The sequence below is a fragment of the Lissotriton helveticus genome, chromosome 9, assembly GCF_964261635.1.
Source record: "Lissotriton helveticus chromosome 9, aLisHel1.1, whole genome shotgun sequence".
In the NCBI taxonomy this organism is placed as follows: Eukaryota; Metazoa; Chordata; class Amphibia; order Caudata; family Salamandridae; genus Lissotriton; species Lissotriton helveticus.
Window position 1 is genome coordinate 940,678,601 of NC_136070.1, and position 27,021 is coordinate 940,705,621.

The 27,021-nt window shown below is 43.5% G+C and overlaps 1 protein-coding gene across 2 annotated transcripts in view; it reads left to right on the plus strand.

Moving 5' to 3' along the window:
- The first annotated feature begins 3,881 nt into the window (after window positions 1-3,881).
- The window catches only part of SIRT2 (sirtuin 2), a 175,586-nt gene continuing 152,446 nt past the window's right edge, over window positions 3,882-27,021 (plus strand). Inside the window, exons 1-2 of one of the 2 annotated variants that reach the window (XM_078661178.1) lie at window positions 3,882-3,986; window positions 21,846-21,892. In XM_078661178.1, coding sequence (XP_078517304.1) covers window positions 3,971-3,986; window positions 21,846-21,892 — 63 coding nt within the window. In that variant the 5' untranslated portion in view covers window positions 3,882-3,970. The remainder of the gene's footprint in view (window positions 3,987-21,845; window positions 21,893-27,021) is intronic. The other variant, XM_078661179.1, reaches the window with a different exon arrangement.

Here is a 27,021-nt window from a genome sequence, read left to right on the forward strand (position 1 = left end):
GCTGTATGATAAATAGATTTACTGTCCTGTAGAAAGTAGGTGGAGCGATCATTATAGAACCCTTGAAGCGTAGTGTCGATAACCTAAATTGAGCAGTGGCATAACCTAAAATGTTGCTCCCCCCCCGCAAAATATGATGATCGGCCCATCAGTCTCCTTCATTTCACAGATAATCATTGGCTTTGGATTGAGGGGCTGCAGCAGCCTGCGTTACGCCCTTGAAGTCGAGATTACTGTTAACAATGTGTTTATATTTTTTTTTTGTAAATAGCTCTTTCTTTAATGTTCAATATATAAAGCTTTGAAGTACAGCTAGGGCAACCAAAGGCTAGCTCAGGATGATGAAGATACAAGAAATCCAATAGAAACGTTTCCTAAAATTATGCCAGAAAAAATTAGGCTAGACGTAGTGACATTTTAAACATGAACTTGAAACAGAACCCCCACATAGCCACCCTTTCGCATTTCCAACAATAAAATCAGAGTCATATCGACTCAGCTTAAACCACAATGTAAGAGAAATCTGTATAGAGCACAGAGATATTTCTCGCATGGGGGAAGCATTGGCTTTCAAAAACCTACCACCTCGAGGTATATTCTTGCTCAACGTGCTACATTCACCGTCAACGAGGCACGTTATACCCCCAAGTCTTAGAAATCATTTGAACCCATCGATAGTGTGCATTAAAGCCGTTCTTACACTTTTGACTTATGTGGTTCAATTACTGCTGGACACCGGGGACCCTCGAATAAGCAATGTCTATGATTTGAACCTATAAACAATACACAACAATACAGAACCAAGTATGCATGAAACAAATACACAAATTATTGAATATTTAGTTTAATTCACAAACAAATAAATAGGACAAAGTCAACATTTTTATAGGGATGGTTGGAACTTTTCACAATGTAGTTTTAGCTCTAAAAGATGAAGCGATATGGTAGACTCTAGCATACCGCTGTTTCTTATTTTGCTTCTACTGCATTTTCTCTTCGTTGGTATATACTAGTGCCTCCTTTAAGACCAACAATCATCCATACTAGATTCTATTTACTGTATGTACACTGCTCCCACGAGTCAAGATAAGGATACTAACTTAATTGCTGGCTTCCAATTTCAAATGAGTTCACATTTACAGAGGTTTCAAAACTTTTCATTTGTCTTTTTATGTACATGAACTTTTTTCATATGCTATTATTTAATTTTCTAAACAATTGTGGACCCCCAGGTGTGCACGGACCACAGGTTAAAAACCACTGCTGTATGACATTTACTGGCTGGTCATCCGATTTGGCTACTATGGCCAACAAAACAGTATTTCAAACATTTGTGACTATTGCCCTGGCACTGCTGAGTTATAAGTGCATGCACCTCACCCACATCTCTGAGCAATTTTTATATTTGGGGCAACACTACACTTCCATCTCATTGCTATATTCCCAGATGGAAAGTTTTGTGCAGATCTGTCGAACTGCATCAAAGGTATTATGAAAGCCTGTTTGTATTGGAAACTCTGACCTAATGATACATGTGTTTGTGTGAATATATTTTTTTAAATCACACATTACAGTAGTTTATTGTTGGCTATTAAGACAATTAACGTGCCATTATTGTTTAGCATTGCTAAAAGTCAGTGGAGTTAAGGAGAGTAGCGAGGAGTGGAGTGTCATAGAGTAGAGTCTTGTGGAGTAGAATGCAGTGCGGTTAAGTGTCATTGAGTCGCTTAGAGTGGATTGTTGTGGAGGGAGTAGAGTGGAAGGGAGTAGAGTGGTAGGGCGTAGAGTGGAGTGGCATAGAGTATTGTGGTGTTTCTTAAAGGTTGTTGTGTGTAGCAGAGTGTTGTAGAGTAGAGTGGCATAGAGTGGCGTGGAGCATCGTAGAGTGGATTTGTGTCATAGAGTGTTAGAGTGAAGTTTAATGGAGTAGAGAGTCCGAGTGGAGTGTCAGAGTGGAGTAGCACAGCGTACATTAGAGTAATGCAGCATGGAGTGGTGCAGTGGCACAGCATAGAGCAGAGTGGCGCAGAGCAGAGTGGCGCGGAGCGGCACAGCGCAGAGCAAAGTGGTGCACAGCAGAATGGATCTACACACAGCAGAGTGGAGCTGCACACAGCAGAGTGGAATGGCACACAGCAGAGTGCAGTGGCTCAGAGTGGAGTTGTGCATGGCAGAGTGGAGTGGCATAGAGTACAGAGTAGAGTGCAGTGATGCAGAGTAGACTGGAGTAGCGAAGGTTAGCCTAGAGTGGCGAAGAGTGCAGCGGCGCAGAGTAGACTAGAGTGGAGTGGCGAGGAGTGCAGTGGTGCAGAGTAAAGTGAAGAGGTGCAGAGTGAGTGATGCAGATTGGAGTAGAGTACAGTGGGGTAAAGTGGAGTATGCATGGTGTGGTAGCACACTGCTATTAAAGACATTGCATCTTCAATTGAAATCACCATTACATTTGCACATATAGTTTAACTGATAAAAGTATACAGTGCACAAACGACAGTGTGGAAATGCTCTCACCTAGTGTATTGATTTCATCATATGAAAATATTTGTTCTACCATACTTCAAAATATTCAACAAATGTGCTTCATTTAAGCTTTCATAATTCTGATGTATTCTGAAATACCTGCAATTAATTTACAGACAATCACATTTTGTTGCGTGCTAGAGAACAAAATACATCGTACAGCCTTCCTCCGGCACTCTACCCAGGAGATAGCATGACTGTCACCTAAATCCTCACACTTTGAAGTCAGAGAAAGAAATGTAAACAGCAAACTCATCTGTCTTGGAACTCTATCTGAGATTGCAGAGCAAATGTGACAAGATAAGAGCAAGATTTAAAGGGCTGTTAACAGAAACGGAGCACTCGGAAGGATACAGTAAATAAGGTAACAGACAAGGAAGGGACGAACTCAAGCTGGACAGCCTAAAGGGAATAAAGCCAGCAAAGAGAAAGCAAGCAATTGTGAGTTACAAAAAACAAAGCCAATGGTAAGCAACGGGCAGAACGGATTCCCAGGGAAGCTTTTCGAATGTCCCCACGATGTCGTTTGCAAACCAGACAGCCGTAGTGTCTGATAGGCTCGACGCTGTCCCTCTTCATACTGGTGTGCTGCCCAAACATGCCCTTTCCACAACGTCTCATGAAATCATAATTCCATTTAGTGACATCGCAGACACTGTGGCCAATAACAGGTTTTAACATCACACGTATGGACACGTGTTGTAAAAAATGAAGATGGGCAGGTCAAATGCTGGAAATACCAGAGTGTACGTGCCAAGAAACAACACTCAATTTGTTAGACTCGTGACTTCGTACCTGCTTCTTACACTGAAAAGGAGATATGTGTCCAAGAGGATTTCAACAGACGTAACCAGGCGTTAAATGCAGCGCGTAGGTCACTTTCTAATCCTAGTTGTATATAATCCCTGTATTATTGTTCCATTGCTTGGGTGCTGTAATGTAAGGAGCAACGTCAACATACATCCGAAGAAGCTGTAAAATGTAAATGTAACCACAACCGGAAGAAAGTAAAGATGGACCACCTGACGTTGCTCCTGTTACCCTGGTAGCCTCTGACCTTCGCGGCCATATTGAAGCGGTCTAAGTTGCCATTGGTTACAGTACAACGTTTATGTGTGATCCGTCAGTGAGGGCTTGTCTGGTGGAATAACCCTACGTTTTGTCCGTTAAATGAAATTATTAGAAATTATGTCGGAATCCTGGAAGCGGTTACCTTGTAATAAATAGAGCACTGTATGGTTCTATCAAGGCCCCCATTTGTTCGTGCGGAGAAAACTTTCGTACTGTTCTCTTTTCTATGCTTCAACAAAACATTTACAAATGTATAATGCTTTCCTTCCCTCTCATTGTTCCCTTCTGTGTGACGTGTCCGTCCTGAAACGACGTCACACCGGAAGCGGCTGGTTGGAGGTACTCTCGGTGATTGAGAGGCTGTAAACCCCAGACAGAGCTCATGGACCAACAGGGAGGTAAATCCGGGAAGGGAATTACTACGGAGAGCTTACACCACCAGTGAAGTTCCAGTCCTCCTTCATCTGCATCCGTCCTCCATACCCCACAATAACGCGTGGTCCGCTAAATCATCTCTACTTCTCTTCTATTATTGCTCAGCAACCCTACTGTCATCCCTGCCCCATTCATCACCACCTTGTGCTCCAGACATCGTACACACCCCATCGTACTTCGTCATCTTCCTTTCCCCTCGTAACTACCTTCCCATCAATCGTGCTTTTCATCATCCCTGACTGCTCCCCAGCTTTCGTCAGTGCTTGCCCAGCCGTTTAGTCATAATCTGGTATCATTAATGCCCATCCTCCGATATCCCTCTCTTCTCACTGACTGATGCCATCCATTACCCTGTTCCTACAACTTCGCATACTTTCTATAATTTAAGAATTTATCGGCAAATCTGCCTTTTCCATTATCAATTTTTTGACATTTCTGTCGCCACGAGGCTATTGTATTTGCTTGATAATCACTTGCACATTTCCATTCATGAAAATAAAAAAGTCGATCACTATATCTACTTCTTACAGTAAAACATGTTCACCATCACAATATTTACATTTGCAATGAGCAATAACTGTTGTTACTCAATAAGAGTAAACATGTTGCCATCCTGTTCAAAATTGATATTTAACAAATCAATGTCCTAGAAATTAATATTTGTTGTACCTTTACATAATCATTTGCGACCACATGAACCTCGAATTTGTGGTCTTCATGTAATATCTTTCGAATATTTGCATACAATGGAAAATATAGGGCACCCAGTTGCTACATATTCTATACCGTTTTGTTTACGTGAAGTGCTGAGCAAATGTCCCTACTTTACAGCCATTCAGCTGCCTTCCACCTTAGCTTTTAATAGTTTGACTAAGTCAAGCGTTGGCATTGAATAGTATCACCACTTTCTGCCGCTGTCCATATAATTCCTATATTTTTGAATGTTATAATTTTTAACTTCTGTGCCTCGCTGTTGCAGCCTCTCATAATTAGTTCTAGTTTGTTTCTGGCGGAGCGTCCAGGGCCGTTCAAAATAACTGGCAGTGCACTTGCACTGGATTAAAAAAAACCAACAACTTTGCAACCAAAATTAAATAGAAACTACTTCAACAATAGGCCATTTGTCACAGCGAGGCAGCGTTAGCGCATGCTGGGCAAAAGAAAGAGTTATTAGAGCGATTTTAACATATACTATTTTTATTTTAGGTAATTATTGGTACTTGTTATAGTGTGAACCTTGTCAAATTGATGCCTGCCAAAGCTCTTAATAAGTGCTACAGCTATTTGTCCACAATAAATCTAGTTGAATTTCTTAAGAGCTTTCACCACCACAGATTACATTTTATTAGTTTCTTAACATGGGTACTCCATAATAAGAGTTTGTCCTCTTTCAAGTTCAGGTGTTACCATTTATGAATTCATCCACCCATGTTTACATGCTGCCGGGCGAAGATTGCAATCCAAATGTAGGCCATTTCAACTGATATGAATAAGGTTCTGAGAATGTCTTTCATGTTACAATTTTTTGACCAGATTTTGGTGTGCAGCTCACAGAGTAATGAAAGCAGATTTTTTCCAATACTATAATTTTGGAGCTTCTGCTGTAGTGTATCTGGTTTCACATGTTCGATATGGCTGACAAATCGATAAACTAGCAGTACTTTTGTTGACATGGTTGTGTAGTTCATTATTGTGACGAGTGGATTAGGGCCACACAATAACATATGGAGGATCTGAATCAATGCCATCTCCTCTGCCCATGTCTGTGATTTTTCAAACAAAGCTGTACTGAGCACTTTAACCTGTTCCTCGCTCATGACGACCTCAGCTCGTCCTGAGGCACGCTGGAGCTGTGCTAATGACAAGGTGAGCTCGTCATGATCAATGGGATTTCAAAAATATCAGCACCCAGCGGGAATTGCCTTAGCAGCCAAGGTGTTAAGCAGTTAAACAGCAGCACCAACCTGCAAGGTGAGGGAATTCCATCTGACACTATTTTATGTACAATTAAATTTGGACCTTCGTTTTACAAGGATGGACGATTAATAGAAGGTGCCTAATATCATCAATGCTCCAGCTTCTGTTATTCCTGGTCAGTCCTAAATCTTCCATGTTCCACCATCCATCTTCTTTACTCTCCCCTCTATCATCCCTGCTCCATCTTCATCAAGCTTCCCACATATCTGCCCCAGCACACTTGCCCCTCATCATCACTGTCCTCTCAAACCTTTATGCTTCATCATTAATGGTCTCCTCCTGCATTCCTATTCCCTGACTCAAACCAACCTGCATCATCGCTGCGCTTCTATCATCCCATCTCCTCTCGCTGCTCAGTCCACCCTTCATCCCTGCCCTAATTTCTGCCTCCTATATCAAATAATTCCGGTCCGTTATCCCTGCTCCCCCTTAACTCGACCTAATTCCTTTTTTCCTTCATTTCGGTCCCTCTGTCAATCCTACCTCCATCACTGCTACCCAGTCTACCATCCATGCTTTCTTCATAATTCTAATCTTTGTCTACCTGTTTCTATCCATCAACCCTACCCACAGTTTCCTGCCCTTTCATCATCGCATCCCCCTGCATCACCCCATCTCCCTGCATCACCCCATCTTCATTTAGAACACTTCCTCCGCTATTATAATTTATTTCATGCATCATCACTGCCTCTCTCCATTATTTCTGCAGCCATGGTCCCAGCCCCTGTGCCAACCTTTGCCCTTCATGTCTTTGCTTATCCCTTGTCCCTTCATCATCCGTATTTCTCTTCCATTACACAAGCTCCTCATTCTTCCCTTCCACCTGGATAATTAATCCCCCCTATTGTCATACACGCTCCCTCCAGTTGCCCCTCCCATTTTAGCCCTTTCCATCATCTTTGATCCCTCTATCGCCCTGCAGTCATTTATTTCACCCCATAATCTGTGCTTCTAAATAATACCTGCCACCTTCATCTTTCTTGCCCCGCTATCACCCTTGTATAATCATCCATCCATCCCATCCTTTGCTCTCCAGCCCTTCCTCAGTCTTTACTATCGTGTCTCTCCGCTATTGTTCCTGCTACCTTTTCATTATTTCTGTTGTCTCATACCTGCCGTCTATGTTCTTCCTCTTCATCCCCACCGCAACGTTACTCTCCCAGCATCCTTGCATCCCTATTATAGCCACCCGTATGTCATCAAAGCCAGGTCCACCATTCTTGCTTTAATGTCTACCATACATTTATCATTCATTTGTAATCCACTGCTCCTTCGTCATAGATCATTCAAGCTACCCTTTCATTATCTCTGCTAGTCATACTTCATAAATACTCTCTACCGTTTCCCCATCTTCCAACCCTCCCCATTTTCTCTTTCTCACCCTCCGGTACCTCTTACTGCTTCAGTTGTCCCAGCCAACTTCGTCCTCACTACTCCCACTTTCTCCTTGCTCTCCCTTCATGTTGCCCCTACCACCGTCTGCAGCTCAATTACGTATATTTCCTTTGCCTACGTTCCCTTTCACCATCGTCACATGTGCACCCCCATCATTGTACTTCAACCATCTTGCCATGCAACATCCTTTTCCTATGGTAGACTTCAATGAATTAAGAACTTTTGTTCTATCTTCACACTTGAGACTAATATCAAGAACCACATAAGATTAAAAATAAGGTTTCTCAATTGTTTACATGATTGAAGGGTTAGGTTTACTTTGTTTCCTTGTGCAACTACTTGTCCTCCCCAAAATGTTTGTATTTATATTTGAGTGCGAAGGAGAGGAATGAAGGTGGGGGCCCTAAAGTTTGAAGCTCACACTGCTTTCGATATTAGGTGCACATGTCACACAGGTTTGTAATCCCATCTTTCAAGAGCACCTAGGTCTATCTGCGACGAGCAGCAAATCATTTTCTTCATTCATGACCTACTGCCATCAGGCTGTAAATATTTAAAAATTATTTCCCCTCATACAATGTAAAACAAAAATTGAAGAGATCCATTCCAAATGAGAATCCAGAAATACTAATTGTGGACTTTCCCTCATGGCCGGATTCGGACAACGCAGAGTTGACCTACTTTTCTATGCTACAAACACTACACAGTGGCTTTCACCTGTGTCTTACCTACGTCAAGTCAGTACAGTATGTTGGAAGATGCACAGCTGTAGGTTTTGCCAATTATTTGGAAAAAACTCAATAAGATAGGGTGCTCTCTCAGGAAGCGTGTCCGTCCTGAACGCTATCAGATACGATGAGAGTTGTGCATACATACATGTGAATGCATCCCTGTTTGAGGCACTCCACTGGGTTCATCAAAAATAGACTCCCAAACGGTGTTCGATAAATGTTGCAAAGTTTATATTTGGTTATCAGTATCATTTGATATTTTCAGCATATCATATGTACGACGTGATCATCATAGCATCATTATTGATCGTTACACATGTTTCTTTAACTCCAATGCATTTCGGGCTAGTTGGCCCTTTTCAAGGAGTTAGCTGCTCGGTTATGAAGAGGAATGTCGGCACAATAGGAAGGTGAATCAGCGTGTTCGTGCTACGAGTCCATTAGAGGCAGCACAGGGCGTCCTACGCGAACGCGATCATCTGTAAGGAACGTCTTGCTGCCTTTGGACCGTCGCTGATTGTGACCAGGATTTGCCTTACGACTTGCAGGACCCGCTTCGCGGGTCCCGCTGCGCGCTTTGGAACTGTGTGGCTGTGGGGCTTGCGGGACTAACACTAACTGCGTTTCCAGGTACCGGCAGGGCTGCTAGTAGTATTGCAGGGACTCAACTTCCCAGGAGTCCCTGCTCGCCACACCTGAGGCTGCTCTCCCTGCCGGTTACGCCCCCCGCCCTGTTAAAATCCCGCTGGTGCAACCTGACTGCGGGAAACTCTTCTCATCTGTAAGGAACGTCTTGCTGCCTTTGGACCGTCGCTGATTGTGACCAGGATTTGCCTTACGACTTGCAGGACCCGCTTCGCGGGTCCCGCTGCGCGCTTTGGAACTGTGTGGCTGTGGGGCTTGCGGGACTAACACTAACTGCGTTTCCAGGTACCGGCAGGGCTGCGAGTAGTATAGCAGGGACTCAACTTCCCAAGAGTCCCTGCTCGCCACACCTGAGGCTGCTCTCCCTGCCGGTTACGCCCCCCGCCCTGTTAAAATCCCGCTGGTGCAACCTGACTGCGGGAAACTCTTCTCATCTGTAAGGAACGTCTTGCTGCCTTTGGACCATCGCTGATTGTGACCAGGATTTGCCTTACGACTTGCAGGACCCGCTTCGCGCTTTCGAACTGTGTGGCTGTGGGGCTTGCGGGACTAACACTAACTGCGTTTCCAGGTACCGGCAGGGCTGCGAGTAGTATAGCAGGGACTCAACTTCCCAAGAGTCCCTGCTCGCCACACCTGAGGCTGCTCTCCCTGCCGGTTACGCCCCCCGCCCTAGGTCTACATAATTGATTGAGGATACCGCTGTGCGCGGGAGCGCCCGGGGCTAAGCCCGGGCAAAGGGCGGGCCCTCTGAGGCCCTCAGAGGCAGGAGGAGGCTGGGCACCACGTTATCTCTCTTTTATTGTTATTAACGTTTTCGAGGGGTGCCTTGATATATCCTTGTTCTCATCCCTTCTAGTAGTATTGTATTGATTATCAGGATATTGGCTACTTGTGACAGTGAGTTTTAGGCGTCTGGCAAATTAGCTATTGAGTTTCCTTTTGTTGATTTGATTGACTTATCCAGGGATATGTCTCAAGCCACCCCGATTCCATCTGAGGAGGTGGGAACCAAACAACAAGGTACCGTGGATAATTTTGTTTTTAGAACGGCCTTGTCATCTGACAGGGACTCAGCCCTAGCAGAGCGACGCGCTAATAGGCGTCGATCGATTGAACATATCAAAAATAATGGATCCACACTGCGCCCTGTCTTGCCCACTTCATCATTGTTACCTGATAGAGCCGACGGCTATATGAGTCCCGAGCATCTATTTGACTCTAGTATTCCCCTTTTACTTCAAGATAGGGACACATCCCCAAACTCCTTGTCTGCCCTTAATCCGACTAATAATCTTTCCGCTTCGCTAACTAGTATTCATGACGAAGTGGAACTCTTGAAGGAAGATCTGCTAATAGTGATTGAGTCCCCACCTAAGACCAACGTTAGGTTGGATGAAGTGAATACCTTACGCCGTCCCGGCCCCCCGCCCAATAAAAGGCGTAGAAAGGGACCTGGCTTAGCTAAGAATAAAGTGGTGTCCTCCCTTTGTACAAAGAAGTCAGCTAAGCTATCCTCAGAACCCTCCCCCCTACCAGCGAACTCCACTTCTGTTTTAGATCAGCAGGGTACAGATTTTATGGGGGGTATTGAGAAAATGTTCAGATCTTTTACTTTGCCTCTGGTTGAGAGGCTAAAGAGGATTACCGTACAATTGGAGGAGATTGAGAAAGTAATTATGGGGCCGGTAAAGAGCTCCAAGGGTCTCCCTACGAGACCCCTCGCCCCTTTATCGAGTAAAGTTATTCAGGCTCCTGTTTCTCGGACCTTGGATAAACAGCTCAGTAACATTGTGCCATCTGCTGGTTTATCCTCTGGACCCGAAGTTAATAAGATGGACAGTGTGACTAGGGGGAGTTTGACCTTAGGAAGCGCCTCTACCAAGCCTTCAGTTGTAGCCGACCCAGCTAAGACTCAAATACCCAAAAGATATAGAGTAAATCTCCCTCCTGAGGCTGCCCCTTTTGTTGTGATCTTGTCGGCTGTTCCAGTTTTAGAACAGGGAAAGAAAGAAGATCACTTTCAACTTAAGAACAAAGCCATCCATTGGCTTATTCAGAACCGACCTCTACCTCCACACATCAATGGCGAAATACTTATGGTACGTCGTCTTGTGTGGTTGGGTCCTAGCCCCAAAAATATTCCAGGGGATATCGTTATAATTAGTTTTAAGGATAAAAGGGCGGCCAGTTACATTTTGAACTAGTCTTCCCCTTTAGATAGCAGCTCGATTATCCCAAGAGATTTGCTTTATTTCTATCCTAGAGATTTGTTAAGCCCGGTCAGGAAGCCAAGTACTTGGAATACCAACGTGGATAGACAAATTAGATCACTAAGGAACCCACAATTCAACCATATGAGTAAACCACGTCACCATCATTCTGAAGGTATTTTTAATGCCTCCAGACCCCTAGTTACACCGCTGTCTGTATTTCCTGCATATCCTGCCCATCAGGCTTACTCAGATCATTGGAATCAGTACCCTAATAGTCCACTTGCTCCATTTGTTCCTTGGTCAATAAATCAGTTCAAAGTTCTAACTTATAACCGATATGATTGTTTGCGGGATTTGGAGGGAGTTGACTGACTGAATGATAAATTTCCCGCACAGACCCGTTTGAGCCATCACTCAATATCTCCTTTTTCTATTAATGGCCTAGACGCTTTAGTAGGTCAACAAAAAGGATCTCTTATTGAGAATATTTCACGGTCTTGTATGGAACTTGGTACTAAATTGGATTGTGCATATGTCACAGGCCTAGAAGCCATTACTTGTAACACCGGTATCGCAAATGCGGTAGTACCATCTGTTAAAAAAGCTAGGCAGTCTAGCGCGCCCATGATTGCACGTTGCAATGGTTTAACAGCTCCCAATTATAGTATTCTATATTGGAACATTGCAGGTATTAAGGACAGGGTTCTGGACACATCTTGGATTGAATTTGTAAATGCATTTGGCATATTGTGTTTCCAAGAAACATGGTCCATTGACCCTGTCCATCTAAATGGGTATAGTACTTTTCATGTTGCGGCCCTCCCAACTAAACGTGGAAGGAATAGCGGGGGGCTGTGTATATACATTTCTAACCTTTTGGGTGCTGCTAAAATCAAACTTATTACCCAGGGAAGTTACTTCCAGATTCTTTCAATTCGGCTGACGGTCAAAGCTGATATTATTCTGTTTAATATCTGTAATAATCCTAACAAATGTTTATTATCTGATACGGTCCTTTCACTGAGCAGGGTTTTACAGGGTACTTTTACTTTAAAGGGGAGGGATTGTATCTTTGTTGGTGGGGGGGATTTTAATCACAATTTGTGCGAACTATCAGCCGGGGGATGTGGACCTATTGTGGCAGATGTAGATGATTCAACCCCACATTTTGCTCATCATGATGGGGGAGATTTATTGAATGAACTGTTGGCATCTTTTTATTTAAATTTTGTAAACAGATTATGTAGTCCCTGTGTTGATTTCAGTGCAACCTTTGTGGGGAGAGGCCACGGCACTATTATCGATTATATCGTGGCCTCTGAAAGTCATGCCTCATGGTACTCTGATTTTTCCACCCATCCGGTTGGGTTTAGCGACCATCTTCCCCTTTCTTTTACTATTAGATTCACACAGGCTCAACATAATTCCCTGATAGAAAGACTGTCATGGCTAAAAACTTGTGAAATGCCTAGATCTAACGGGTATGCTATTAAATGGAGTTGTAACGATGCAGAGGCAATGCATAATAAGATCGTTAGGGGATCTCTTGCCCATATTGTAACGTGCTTAGATGAAGAGAGCTCAAACGAGGATGTGCTAAAAGCTTTTGGGATTATCTCACATAACATCAGAGATAGTTTGTCCCGGCGTGGGCGAGTTTCTACTTCAAGCCCACCGACTATTTCATGGTTTGATGCAGCCTGTTCTAAGGCACATTCCCTTTTAAAGGCAGCTCTACATAATAAGAGGAGGGACCCGGTAGAGGTGGCTATGTGTAGAAAAATCTATCGATTGTCCAGAAGTAACTGCAAGAAAAAGATCAAACAGGAGGCCTGGAACAATTTGGTTCATGCAGCCCAATCTAAGGATAGCGCTCAATTTTGGCATGCAGTCAATGCAGCGTTTTTTAACACCTCAAATAGTGCCAGGATCGAGATCGCTATTAGTGAATCTTCCTGGATCGACTTCTTTTCGGAAGTCTACAATCCAGGGGACTCCTCAAAATTAGTGGTTATGGAGGGTATCGACAGCGAGGTATTTTGGACCGCCAATCAAGTTAACTTGGGAATTTCAACTGGCGAAATGACCACAGCTATAGAGCAGAGTAAGGGAAGTAAGGCCCCGGGAATTGATGGGGTTCCTATCGATTTATTCAAACACTCGGTTGATTTATGGTCCCCTATCCTGAAAAGAGTTATGGATGCAAGTGGCGAACTGGGCCTTCCGAAAACCTGGTCCGATTCGATTATTGTCCCCATTTTCAAGAAGGGAGATAGGTCGATAACACGAGGGATTCTCTCTATCTCCCTTCTTGATTCTTTTATGAAGATCGTGGGAAGGGTCGTCCTCAACCGATTAACATCTTGGGTTGAAGACGCAGGTGTCCTATCCCAGGTTCAATATGGTTTTCGAGAAGGGATGGGCACCGTTGAGCAGGTTTTAAATTTTACACTCTTACAAGGCAAATATGTTCAGGCGAAGACTGAAAAACTTTACGCGGCTTTTGTCGATCTTAGTGCCGCATTCGATTGTGTTAGGCACGATCGATTATGGGAAGTGTTGGAAAAACTTAAAATAGATGAATCCATTATTTCTTTTTTAAGACAACTATATGTCGGGGCTAGGGCTAGGGTGAGATTTGGAGTTTGCGGTGAATGCACCAAACCATTACATGTAAAACGAGGGGTGAGGCAAGGATGCGACCTAGCGCCCCTTCTTTTTAATCTCTATACGAACGATCTAGAAGATGTCCTGGCGTCTAAAGTCATCGATTCCCCTAGAATTAACTCTAAACTAGTGGTGTCCCTACTTTATGCGGATGACGCTGTTATTATGGCCAGAACTGAAAGGGGCATGCAGTTAGCTCTAGATACATACATCAATTTTATGGAATCTAGGGGCTTGTCCCTAAACGTAAAGAAAACCTTTGCGATGGTATGTACTAGAGGAAAATCAAAAACTTGCAAACTGTATGCTGGTAGGGACAAAGTACTGACCACTAAAACCTTTACATATTTGGGTGTAGTACTGGAGGCTGCTGGACACTGGGGTCCAGCACTTAAGAGTAGAATCCTTTCCTTTAAAAAGGCCACCGCAGCACTTATGGCCTTTTCGCGCAAAATGGGAAAAAGACCTCCAGACATCTTACTTAAGATTTATTCTGCCAAATGTGTTAGCACAGCGATTTATGGGGCAGGCGTCTGGGGTATCATTGATTCTAGAGAACTACAGATTGTAGAAAATGCTTTTTTAAGATTTATTTTAGCTGTCCCATCCAGTGCAGCAGTGTTTAATTGCCACGCCGAGCTGGGGGTGCGTCACATTAGTGACCAGATTGCGATGCAGCCGCTACTTTTATGGCATAGGGTCTGGACTGCAGTCGAGTTGGTTTTAAACAGAGAAATTATACTCAATGTCATGGGCCTTGATAATTCATGTAAAATACCTTGGCTAACTTATATACGAAAGTTTTGTCTTGATATGGGTAAACCTGAGTATTATAATGAACCGATGGGACTATGCAGGATCTCAAGGGTAGCCCTAAAGAAAGAATGTTGGGCTCACCTGGAATCCTTGAGGCTTGCGGTAGAACTGAACAAAGTTTCGGTCTTTCGGTACCATTCTCTGCTTACCTCAGATAATGTGCAGTCCTATCTGATCTGGTGTCCTAGGGGCTTTGATAGATTTCTACTCACCAGATTCAGATTTGATATTTTTTTCCGCTTAGTGTCTTTTCCTCAAATTAACGATTGGTCCAAAAAACGTATTAATTGTCCGTGCGATGGTAAATCTGCCCAATCGACTCTGCACGTGATTTGTTTTTGCGGTTTTTATCACAATGAAAGAGTCTGTTGGATCAAACCACTTTTGAAAAAACAGGGCCCATGGCGGCATTGTAGGATTGCTTTGCTTTATCTCCAGCTCCTAAATGATGAATTTTGTGTGGCAACTATGATTAATTTTTTAAAGAGTGTCTTTTTAAAAAGAAAAAATGTACTATGTGTTTAAAGTCATTGCATGTACTGTTATTTCTTATATACGAAAGTTTTGTCTTGATATGGGTAAACCTGAGTATTATAATGAACCGATGGGACTATGCAGGATCTCGAGGGTAGCCCTAAAGAAAGAATGTTGGGCTCACCTGGAATCCTTGAGGCTTGCGGTAGAACTGAACAAAGTTTCGGTCTTTCGGTACCATTCTCTGCTTACCTCAGATAATGTGCAGTCCTATCTGATCTGGTGTCCTAGGGGCTTTGATAGATTTCTACTCACCAGATTCAGATTTGATATTTTTTTCCGCTTAGTGTCTTTTCCTCAAATTAACGATTGGTCCAAAAAACGTATTAATTGTCCGTGCGATGGTAAATCTGCCCAATCGACTCTGCACGTGATTTGTTTTTGAGGTTTTTATCACAATGAAAGAGTCCGTTGGATCAAACCACTTTTGAAAAAACAGGGCCCATGGCGGCATTGTAGGATTGCTTTGCTTTATCTCCAGCTCCTAAATGATGAATTTTGTGTGGCAACTATGATTAATTTTTTAAAGAGTGTCTTTTTTTTTTTTTTTAAACCTTTATTGGCATCAAAAGGATATACAAGTCTAGGCCTACAACCAAACCGGCCGGCCGCAATGTGTAACACAATCAGAGGTTCCAAGGCAAACATTACAGAATCAATCAGCAAAAAGCAGAGGCAATACAATCGTAAAAAGGGGGGAAGAGACTTAGGAACCAGAGGGCCAAAACACAGGAGCAAAAAAAGGTTAATTTTATAATATGGGGATAAGGCGTACGACAGGCTCACTTTCAATATAGAGACGTCTGATGTCCCAGAACCAGCCTCAGCGTCAATAAGGGGGTAAGGGGCCGCAGTACAGGAGAGACAACACAATGCACACAAGAAGATCAGGACAAATGAAACATAATCGACACCTGAGCATTATCATCGTCACATGCCCACCACCCAAACCACAGCTAAGCCAGAACAGAGGGATCGGAGAAACAGCACATCAAAACCAGCCCGTCATAGTGACCTCTAGGAAAAAGGAGGGAGGGGGGCGGGGACGAGGAAAAGAGGGGGAAGAGGGGGGGAAGGAGGGGGAGGGGAGGAGGACAAGGTGGAACAATGAGAAAAGGAAAAAAGAAATGAAATATAAAAACGAAAGAAAGAAGACACGTCGACACAGGCGTCCCGTGGCGGGAATACAGGAGACAACAGGAGTATCAGCACCAGTGAGGGTACAGCGATCGAGAAGAAAAGCAACTGAACCATAAAAGGAGGGTTAACAACGCCACACACCCCACCCCGAACACACCACGGGAGGCCGGGACAGACGCGGCTTTACGAAAAGGAGATACAAAAGGGCCATAGAACCATAAAACAAACAACAAATAGAACCCAACCCACCCTGCACCCCTGTAGAAGGCTATGGCCTACCCTTCAGACAGCGTGCCTGTCGCCCTAAACCAGAACCCGAAATATAGCGAGAAGGAAAGAGAGAAAAACGAGACAAAAAGGAAACGGAATAAGAAAACAGGAGGGAGGAGCATAAGAACAGCAATCAATATGGTCGGCCGCCGCCCTCCGCCCAACCAGACAATCACAGCAAAAACAGACCAGGACGACACCCCATCAAGCGCCATAAAACGTACAGAGAAGGGGACCTCCCACCGCTCCACGGGTACAAACAACTGCGCCACTAAGTCGTATACCAAGAATCAACCAAGCGTCGTGCATATCACCCCCATCCCTTCCGAACCACAAATCCCACCCACCACATGACAGTGCAAAATGAGATACTAAATACAAGACCAGCATACAGTCGAAAAAATGGTGACTACCATAACAACATGGGGGGTAAATCGGTCCGCAAGGGAGCAGAAGTCCAAACAGAGAGTTTAGATGCATCAGCAATCGCAGCACGGATGATGAAAAACAGGAGTTCAGTTTCGCCGCTGGGGAGGGCGAGGGGGTCTCTATGATAGACAAAGGCAAAGCCATCGGAGCAGGTGCAGGCGGCAGTCCACCAATAGTTCCATGCATCCATGCCGGACAGGGCCGCGGCACAATGTCCAAGTCCAAGAGTTTTTTTTTAAAAAGAAAAAATTTACTATGTGTTTAAAGTCATTGCATATACTGTTATTTCTTGTACTGTACAGTATTATACATGTTTTTGATTATTGATGTTGTTGATGCTTTTATGATTTTTTTATTTGTACAAAAATCGAATAAAGCTTTTCTACCTACCTACCATTTTGTCATCTCCCACCCCTCCTTCGTTTCCCATTTCTGCAGCTCATCCATCATCTTCTCCCCACCCATTACACTTATTCTGCTGATGTCACAAAAAGCCTCCCCCAGAGTGTAGGTCTTCCTTGATTTTTATTCTTCAAAAGCAGAGAATGGCTGGATCCCATACAGTAGCTTCGATTGCCCGTAGGCGGCTATCATTCCATTGTTTTGAAAGATAAAATCTAGAGTGTGAATAACCAAAGTATTTGCAACCCTTCCACCCAACTCTACCTTTTCCAAGAACCAGGTTGTGCTTCTCTGTTCAAGGGGCAAAAAACAGCTCAGAAAAAACAAGAGGGTGGACAGGTCAGCCCATAATCTTCTAAGTTTGTGCAATATTTCCCTTCTTCTTTCTAACAACCCCCCCCCCCTCCTTACTGTGCATAGCAAGAGAGCTTGGGGCTGGGATTTAGTCTTGCAGCCTGGTTTCTGCCTCTACTAAGATGTCACGCCGAGACTACGTTGCCCTGATTGGAATTGACTAGGTACCCTTTTTAGCTGTTTGAAAACATACACTTTGGATGCCAAGAAAAGGTCTTAATTTGAAGCCTTGCAAAAGAAGGTTTCTGTATTTCGTCCTCACAGGAATTCTTTTGTCCCAGAAAGGCCTCTGCCCTGGACCAGTGTCCAAAAAACCCTCACCTCCATAAGAACTTGGGCTTAGCTCAAGATAATTATATTTAATTTCTGGCCCATTTTACGGTAGTGTGCCAGAGTGGTTAGCTCCATCAGACACTTTGTTTTAGCAGTTTTTTCAAAAACCTGGGCAGTATGTATTGGTCATGTGCTGTCTGTTCTATGCCAGATGCCATTGGTGGCATTCTTGGTCTCCCTAAGTATGCTCTTGCTAAATTTGACAGGGTTCAAACGGTGGAACCAATGCTTGAGGCCAAGAAAATGACTCAATAATGCTTTTATTTTCCATCAGAAGTTCAATTCAAAGGCTTTAGTTGAAAATCTGCTGAACTATACACTGCTATTTTTTCAGTAAAGGACCTTCATTCATCTCTTATGGATTCTAGCACTATTTTTCATCCTCTTCATTATGTTCTTTCAGAGTCTTCCTCCTTAAAGCTATTAAATTTGCGAGAGCCAAGAAGTCTTGTCCCACTGACTTTTCCTTCACTTTTTTATACTCAAGTATGTGGAATACCCTCCATCTTTCAGTTTAAAGAATCCAAAATACACTGTTGTTTAGGAGAAAATTAGAAACAATTGTGTTAATCTCTACTTGATGATTTTTTTCAGCCCGTCTCTAAAGTGTGTATATTGCAAAGATATCCTTTATTGTGAGCCTCATCTTTTACACAACAACTTCTCTTCTACCTGACCCTTGGTAGACTACAAAGGGACACATGACACTGATGTTATTCTTGAGGTGTGGTTATGACCATAACAAAGGGAGACTTACAGCATTTCTCTTGAAGAAGAGTTGAATGTATGTCTTACGCCCAGAGATACACATATCGCTTAACCCCAAATGCTTCCTTTATGCTAAGCATTTTTTCAGAAGCAAACCCCCACTTTGGAGATTTGTCTTTGAAACCTGTAAAAAAAAAAATTATTCATCGGTCATTCTGTATAGCATAGCGAGCCGGTTGGCATTTAGCAGTTTCACTGAAAGTGTTTTTGTTGTGTCAGTGGAAGTTTGTTGTGAAAAACTTCAACTCCAAAGAAGAGGAGAAGCTTAAATATGAGGGATTGTTGGCTACAGCTATGGCATAGACCAGGCATATGTTGCCCCAGCAGATTGCCTGCCTTCCCTCCAGGTTGTAAATGAGTCCCTATTTTTTGGATGTCTTCTTTGGATTGGTTGCACAGTTTGGCCTGACCGTGCTAAGGAAATCCTTCGTCTTAGCCCTCTGACATTGTGGTTGCTCCTTAATCCACTGATATCTTTACTTGGAAATCTTCCCTTGAAGGATATTTAGGCTTAGTCCTACATATCCCTCCCTCAAGGAGAACCACTTTCTATGCCGGCTCTCTACTTGTGCGTGGCTGCGCCTTTGTCCATGCTGTATAGGACGCATACTAAATGTGGAAATGCCAGGCAGCGTTGCTGCTCCGGTTGTGATCTTAAATTACTAGTAATTTAGGAGGTTCTTACTACTTCCTATGTGTGAGCACATTTCCTATTTCACTTCACTCCATGATTGACAAGCACGCCTGGATAAAAATCTCTAGATTGCCAGCTACTCTGCATTATGTTAGGAAAGTCACCCACTAGCAAGGCATCTGAGGGTTTCCCTTGAAACTCCCACCCATTATCCTCCTATAATCATATATTCTGACCTGTGCAATGTGAACAGTGTTGTTTCATAATTGCTGAAACCAATCCTAACAATTAGGGGCTACAACCCTCATAACAACTGACTTTGTTATCAAGAACTGCACTTGAGGGCTACATTCTCCTCACTGAAGAGTAATTTCTTACCTATGCATTGGAAAACCCACCTCTAGCAACTTTGTTAACCAAGCCCTGTCTATTGGAAGTGAAGATTTGGAAGTCTGTAACACTGCGCCAGGGCTCTGGCTCTGATTGAATACTTTTTTCTATACCTACTGCACATGAAATAACAGCATGACATAAAACCTATATGCAGACAAGGAGAAAGTAATAACTCCTAGGTTCCAAGATAGAGAGGAACCAAAAGGGCCATATTTGCAAAACGTATTTAAGGTGATTTTATCATATATGGTTTCAACCCTCTCTGCTTTGTTCTGTTTAAATATCTTTGTAACTAATACACAGAAAAACAGAATGACACAAAGCATTCATGCCGGTTTGCAGAAAGTAAATTGCATTTTATTACCATTGAGAGAGTGGATGGGCCACAGGACCCTCTTGAGGCTATGGCCTGCATTGGTCACAGCTTATGCCAACATTCTGTAATTATAAAGGACATATTACATCCAGCACATTTGCATACATGCTATATATCAACTATTTTGCAGGGTGCATTGTCAATGCACATGGTATTCAGCTAGATGATGCCTCCTCAAATTGGTGCCTTTGGGGATTTATGCTCGTGTGCATATTCTACAAGGTCTCAATGACTTCTAACATTGTTTGATGTATACCCTGGGGAGGGCGATTGTCCAATCAGCTTGTTATGAATGGGAGGGGTAGATAATGCTCTGCTGATCTGCCAAATGGGTTTCCTGTTTATGCCCAGGTAGCCGCCGATTTCTGCATAAATTACTGGCATTGCTTGCAGATTACTGTCAGTCCGAGCATGTCCTAGTTTTAATTATTTATAACGACCAGAGGGTTGGAATCATCTTAACTTGTCCAGCTTTCAATGTGAGATTCTCGCTTTGTAAGTCAAAGAGTGGTAGAGGTCAAACAGCTGATCAACACGAGTGCTGTATCTGCACATTCCCTTATCTTCCCTAGTGCAGCCTGTATCTGCTGAAATACAATAGGATACTGGGAATTATTGTCCGTTGGAAGAATATCCCTTTGGTTGCAGCTAGTTACCCTGACTCGAATAATACAACAGTCTGCCTAGACCTAACTATGCCTTGGATATCCCAAGGCGGTGTGTGAAGGTGGAATAGAGTTGTTCATGTTGAATATAAATCACCATGCTATCTGGCACACCTTACTTGAATTGTGAATTGCAGAATGACTGACACCTGGTGGAAAAAGGTGTGGCAGACATAAGGGTTATTTTTAATAAATAACAATAGATTATTATTAAAACTGTTATGTGGGAGATTGAGGGCTGGCCAGCCAGACAATGGGAGAGGAGTAATGAGTGATATTTAATTTGTATATGGTTTTGAGGCCCCTTAAGAACAATGTGGAGAATCGGATGCAGGGGTAGTGGCAAAGTAGAGTTTTACCACGGGGGAGTCAGAATTTATATACCAATAATCAGTGGAGTTCTCTCCTCCCAAACTGGCTTTTCACAAGCCTGCACTGTGCCACTTTGAGTTCCACTGTTTAATGCTTATTGCTAGTGCTGGATGCTTTAGGTACAGCAGTTACTTACTATTGCTAATACATTGTAAAATTTCTTAGCCTCAATCAAGACTGTCCCAAATTTGGCTCCTACTTGCCTTTGCTACTTATCCCTTGGCCATCATTTCTCTTGAAGTGGATCATCTTCCCTAGACCATTTTACCCATGCCTTATCTTCTTCTTTTGTTCACATCTCACCATCTTTCTATGCCGTAGGTGTCATGCCCTTTATTTTGGTCTTTTCATACATTGATTTTCTTCTTTTCTGGCCTCCGTTGTCTGAGCAACATTTAATTATTGCTCAGCCCATTATCTCTCGCATCATGTGTCTATGTTTAAACTCGTGCTCAGCCCCCCTCCACCACACCATAACCCAGGGATGCTGTGGAATATACGGCTGAGTCAAAACAAACCTCTGTCTTTCCCCTGCCATCCCTCTTTCCATTTCATCATCCCAAGCCTTCGCTGATCTCATCTTGTCTGATATTAGACACAGTCCCACAGCCTACGTTATACTCTCAACTGGGGAAGGGACTGAAACTTTGCATTTAAATGTTTGAAATACTACTCATAATGGTAACTTTTCTTTTCATGTGACAGATTCCGGTTCTCAGCAAACCGAAAGAGAGGTGGCAGTGGAGCCCTTGGTAAGTCCCCTAAATGTCTCCTGCTGCCCATTGATGTCTTCACTGACATCAATGCCGTTAAAAGTTGCATGGTTGAGGACATACATAGCATGTATTAGTGAGAGGCAAGCTGCCTGTGAGAGGTTCGGAATTAGTCAGGGGGTGTTGTTTGTGAGGCACTGCATGTTAGTGAGATGACAGGATTTAGTTAGTGTTGGTTTTAATGGAAAGATGGGAATCAGTCAAACAATTGGTTCTTTCTTTGATGGTGGTTGTTAGGAGAGTGAGAGGAGAGGTGGTAGTGAGAGACTGACTGTTAGTAAGGGAAAGTTGTTAGTACCAGGTGAGCGTTAATTAAATGGTTAGGGTAAAGTGAGAAGTGGTTGTTAGGGAGAGGGTGGGTGTTTACAGGGAATGTAGATGTTAGTGAAAGGCTGGTTATTGATGACAGACCGAATTTTTGTGAGAAGCAGAGTTTTATCAAGGAGCCTCATGTTGCTGAGATTTAGCAAGAGGCTAAGTTCTTGAAATACACTAGGTTTTAGCAAGAGAGTGGGTGCTACCAAGACAAAATGTTAGTGGTAGTCTACATTTTAGTGAAGGACTTGTTCTTGCTACTGGGTTTCAGGAAGAGGCGTGTTAGCAAGATGGGTCTTACTAAGAGGCTTTGTGGGTTAGTGACAATGAGTGCTAGTGATTGCTTGTATGTTAGTGGAAAGCTTCATGTTGGTATTTGTGACAAGCTGTGTGTTATCTACAGATTGAACATTATTGAGAAGCTGAGTGTTAGAGATTAGCAGGGTAGGTATGTATGTATACGGTATTACTATAGTGCAAGCCTAGCCAAAAGGCTACAGGGTAACAGGAGAGGATGCTTGTTTATGGATGGTTAATGCATTGTAATGTAGTGTTCTGTAAATACAAATTGGAGCAGTGTTAGGATGATTCTGATGGACACAGTGATGTTGTTCCTGATCGTGAATGCAATAAACGACAAAGGCCTGCTACTTTGTTTTTTCTTCTTTACGTGTCTTAGTCTACAGTCTGATGGTATCCTGGATAAAGATGTGTCAAGAACCAGTAGAGATGATGAGCTTGTCTGCAAGATAACATGAGGTGCTGGTGTTGGTGGCTTTGTAAATGCTGCAGCTAGGTATGAGGGTTGTGGGGGCCTGCAAGAGGAGTCTATGGAGTTTCATCAGAATCACAGTGATGTGATCATTTGTTCTGGGCCCAGATGAGAAATACTGTGGCGTGTAGGATGCCCTTAAGGGGTGCCAGTCTGGAATCTGGATGGCCATACAGCAGGGTGTTACCACCATCTAGCTGCAAGATTATGATAGCTTGAACAGCAATTCTGAAGTCACTTTATTGAAGAAACGATTTCACTCTCTTTAGGAGAGAAAGCTGGTACCAAGCCATCTTTGTGTTTTGTTTATTTTGGGAATGTATTCCCTAATGGTGAGGTTGGTGTCCAAGGTGAATCCAAGTGACTTGGCATTCAGTGAAAGTTCAGGTTCAGATCTTACATTACATTACATTGAGCCAGTTTGTACTCTTTCTTGTTGTTCTGGCAAATAACAGGAAGTCTGTTGTGGTTGGGTTGAGCTTCACACAGTTGTTGAGCATCTAGGTTTGGATGATGTGCAGACAGTGTTTGGGACATTGGCTATCTGGAGCGGAGGTGACTTTCAAGCAGAGTTCTGTGTCATCTGCATATTGGTGAATCTTGAGGTTATTATTTCTGAGTGTGTACCACTTGGGTCCAGGTAGAGGATGACAATGACTGGAGGCAGTAATCAACCCTAGAGGGCTCTGCAGGTGCAAAAGAACTTTTGGGACCTGGAGATGCCCCTGTGAAGAAACTAGTGTTGATGGAAAGATAGGAAGAGAACAAGTGAAGGACATTGTCGGTGAATGCCATTCAGGACTACAGGGTCTGAATGAGGGCGGGGTTATCGATTGTGTCGAAGGCTGTTGTGATGTTCAGTAATAGCAAGAGGCATGCATCATCTTCATTTGTGGTTAGGAGTGCATTGTTTATTATAATGTGTAAGGTAGTGATCACCATGCTATGGAGTGATCTGAAGCGAGACTGGTAGTCAGGCAGGAGATGGTTATCCTGCCTTGCAGATGAATGGCAGCTTATTTATGGGCTGGTAGTTGGGGAGGTCTTCAGTGTCTAGTGTAGGTTTCTTTAGGAGTTGGAAAATCTCGCCTGTCGTGAGAGCTTCTGGTACGATGCCTTGCGTGAGGAAGGCTTTGACAATGGAGGGTAGGGATTAGAAAGTGTTCCCAAAGAGAGGTTTGATGAAGGACAAGAGTAAGACCTGATCTTCATTTGAAGTGGCTATGCGGGGGTTGAGTATGTGGGTGAGATCTACGAAAGACAGGGCTCTCAAGCTTTATTATTGTTATAAATTACGGTAAGGGTTGGGAGTTAGAGACAAAGCAGACTTGGTGTTGTTGATGTGCTTTCATATCTTCTGAACTTTTTAAGTGAAAAAGAGTTTGATAGCTTTGGGCTTTTCCTTAGATTGAAGAGTAGGAGGATTTGGCGGGTGGTTGATGCAGTGCTTGGTTGTGTTGAAAAATGTTCTGTTATCTGTTGGTGGCTTCATTGATGATTCTGGTATAGTGCTTTGCTTTGAGTGATGTGATGAGCTATCTGCATGTTGTGCTGAGGGACCTCAGTATCAGGAGATCATTGGGACATCTCTTTTTCTTCCCTGTCTGCAGGAGGATCCTTTGTCAGCCCATTTTTAGAGTACCAGGATGTTGAAGGCTTTGACTTGAACTTATGTGCACATGAAATTATGTGCTATAATTGGGAAGTGGATGTCCACTTAATTCCCCCAAAACATTTTGAAGTTGTTTAAAAGGGTGTTGGTGTCTGATATGGAGTTGATAGGGTGAGAGATGAGTTCAAGCACGATGAGTTCAAGCACTGAGAAGTGGTTGGAGGATCTGAAAGGTTGTTCTTTTCTTTTGTGTTTGCCTTGGTTTGTTGATAGGCCTCTGAGCAGGGAGATGGGGTTGGCCAAGTAGGCGATAGTGTCCAAGGATGTAAGTGGATTGCACTGGATTGTTGGTGATGTTGAGAAGATAAGGTTGAGGGTGTGGCCTTTGGAGTGTATTTGGAGTGTATTGGTTGTGTGACATGCTGTACTATGTTGAGTGTGTCAACGAGGTTGAAGAGAGTGTCTGTTATGTTTTTTTGAGTCTGTGTTGTCTGGGAGGTTGAAGTCATCCAAGAGAGGTGATGTGGGCATGTTGGTTGGACGAGAAGGTGAGGAGATCTGTGCATTTATCCATGAAGTTTTTGTTCTGGCCAAGGGGCCTGAGGATGAGATGGAAGGTAGTAGTCTGCTTTGCAGAGAATGAGTGAAGAATGATTTCTGGGATGTGTGAATGAACTATGTTCATGTGATGAAAAGGGTGTCTAGTGTGTTAAAGGTGATGAGGCCTGCAATATCTGGTGTGTAGTGTATTGTGGAACATGATTTGGAATGTATGTTCAGTAGTTTTGGGTTGTATGGTAGTTAGGGGATTGTTTCCGAAGGCGCGTCTGTCTGTAGTGGGAATTATATCTGTTACATATAAATATCTTTATTCAGGCATAAAAGCTCATAAAAGAATAACACATACAAATGTAAAATAAAAGTTCACACAGATCACACCTCAGTACATGTCAAAGAGCGTGATTACATACTCAGAAAAGTAAAAGGACAGCCATGAGCTCCTTGTGGCAATTAACATCATATTGTAATGTGTTAAGCCACTTCCGACTCTAAAGCTCCACAAATTAATCGTCTGGGAAGAGGTCCATGTAAACCTCAATAAAGTGCTGGGTTTCGTGCAAAGTTGGGAGCTCTGGGGTTTCTCACATGTCTGTGGCAGGCTCCTTCAGGGCGTAACGACTCGCCTTGGAAGGAACTTATTGCACTCGCAATAAAACTGCATATATAGATTTAAAAAAAATCTTTTTATTAAACATAAGCAAAATAAAAAACATCAGGTGACAAGATTAGTTTTACAGTGGTCAAATATACAATACCATGTTCAGAATAATACTTTAGAATAACTTTATGGGATCACGGGGACTCCAGCTCCTCTGACGCCGCTCTAATAACCGGGAGTGTACATATATCCCCCCTGTGGCAATTCCAAGCGTCCCACACCTTCCCCCACTTCCGGGGGCAACCCATAGCAACATATACTGATCTCTCCCTGAACATGCTCCAGACTAGATCCTCCATCCACTTTCCAATCTGAGGCGCCTGACTGGCACCCCACAGCTGGGCTATATTACGCTTAGCAATCATGCACGCCAGGGTCACCCATTGTTTCCCATATGAGGTAAGGTCTGTAGGTTCCCAGACATTCAGAAGACATCGTCGGGTCTCCAACGCTAACTCCACCCCCATCACTTCTCGAATCTTATCGTGGATTTTGCCCCAGTAGTCCTGTATTTCTACGCAGTGGCACAAGATGTGCATGAAAGTCCCAATCTCCCCACAACCCCTCCGACACTCCTCATTCGCCGCCAGCCCCATCCTCACTAGCCGATGTCCTGTGGTGTAAGACCGATGAAGAATCTTCAGTTGCACCAACCTGAGTCTCATTTGGATGGCCACAACCTTCGGGAGGCGACTGCCTCTCTCCAGTCCTTATCCAGTACTAGGCCATCGGCGCCCCACTTCTCCCTAAGAGTCGCCGACGGATCCCCCATATGGTTGATCAGTTTTTTGTATATTAGTGAGATAGTTTTTTCTGGGACATGGCTATCCAAGACCCGGTCTTCCAATGGAGAGGCCTCCGGGAGCATGGCGCCCCGGGAATATTTGTAGATAGGGCGTGTCTAACCTAGAGGTATCTGTAACGCTCACTCTCCTGCAGCTGGTATTTTCCCTGCATGGCTTCGAATGTAAGGATCCCGTCTTTCCCCCAGATATCCTTAATCTGTGAGATCCCATTTGTCAAAGCCCTTCGATTTCCACAAACTGCCCAGTTTCTCTGAACTCCACAACTGGGTCGCCAGTGTAAGTCTCCCCTCCCATTTAAGGGATCGGGTAGCTGCAAAACTGCATATATTAAACAGTAAATGTTCAGGTACATCATGCCTGCTGGCATAGCCTTTATTGGCAGGC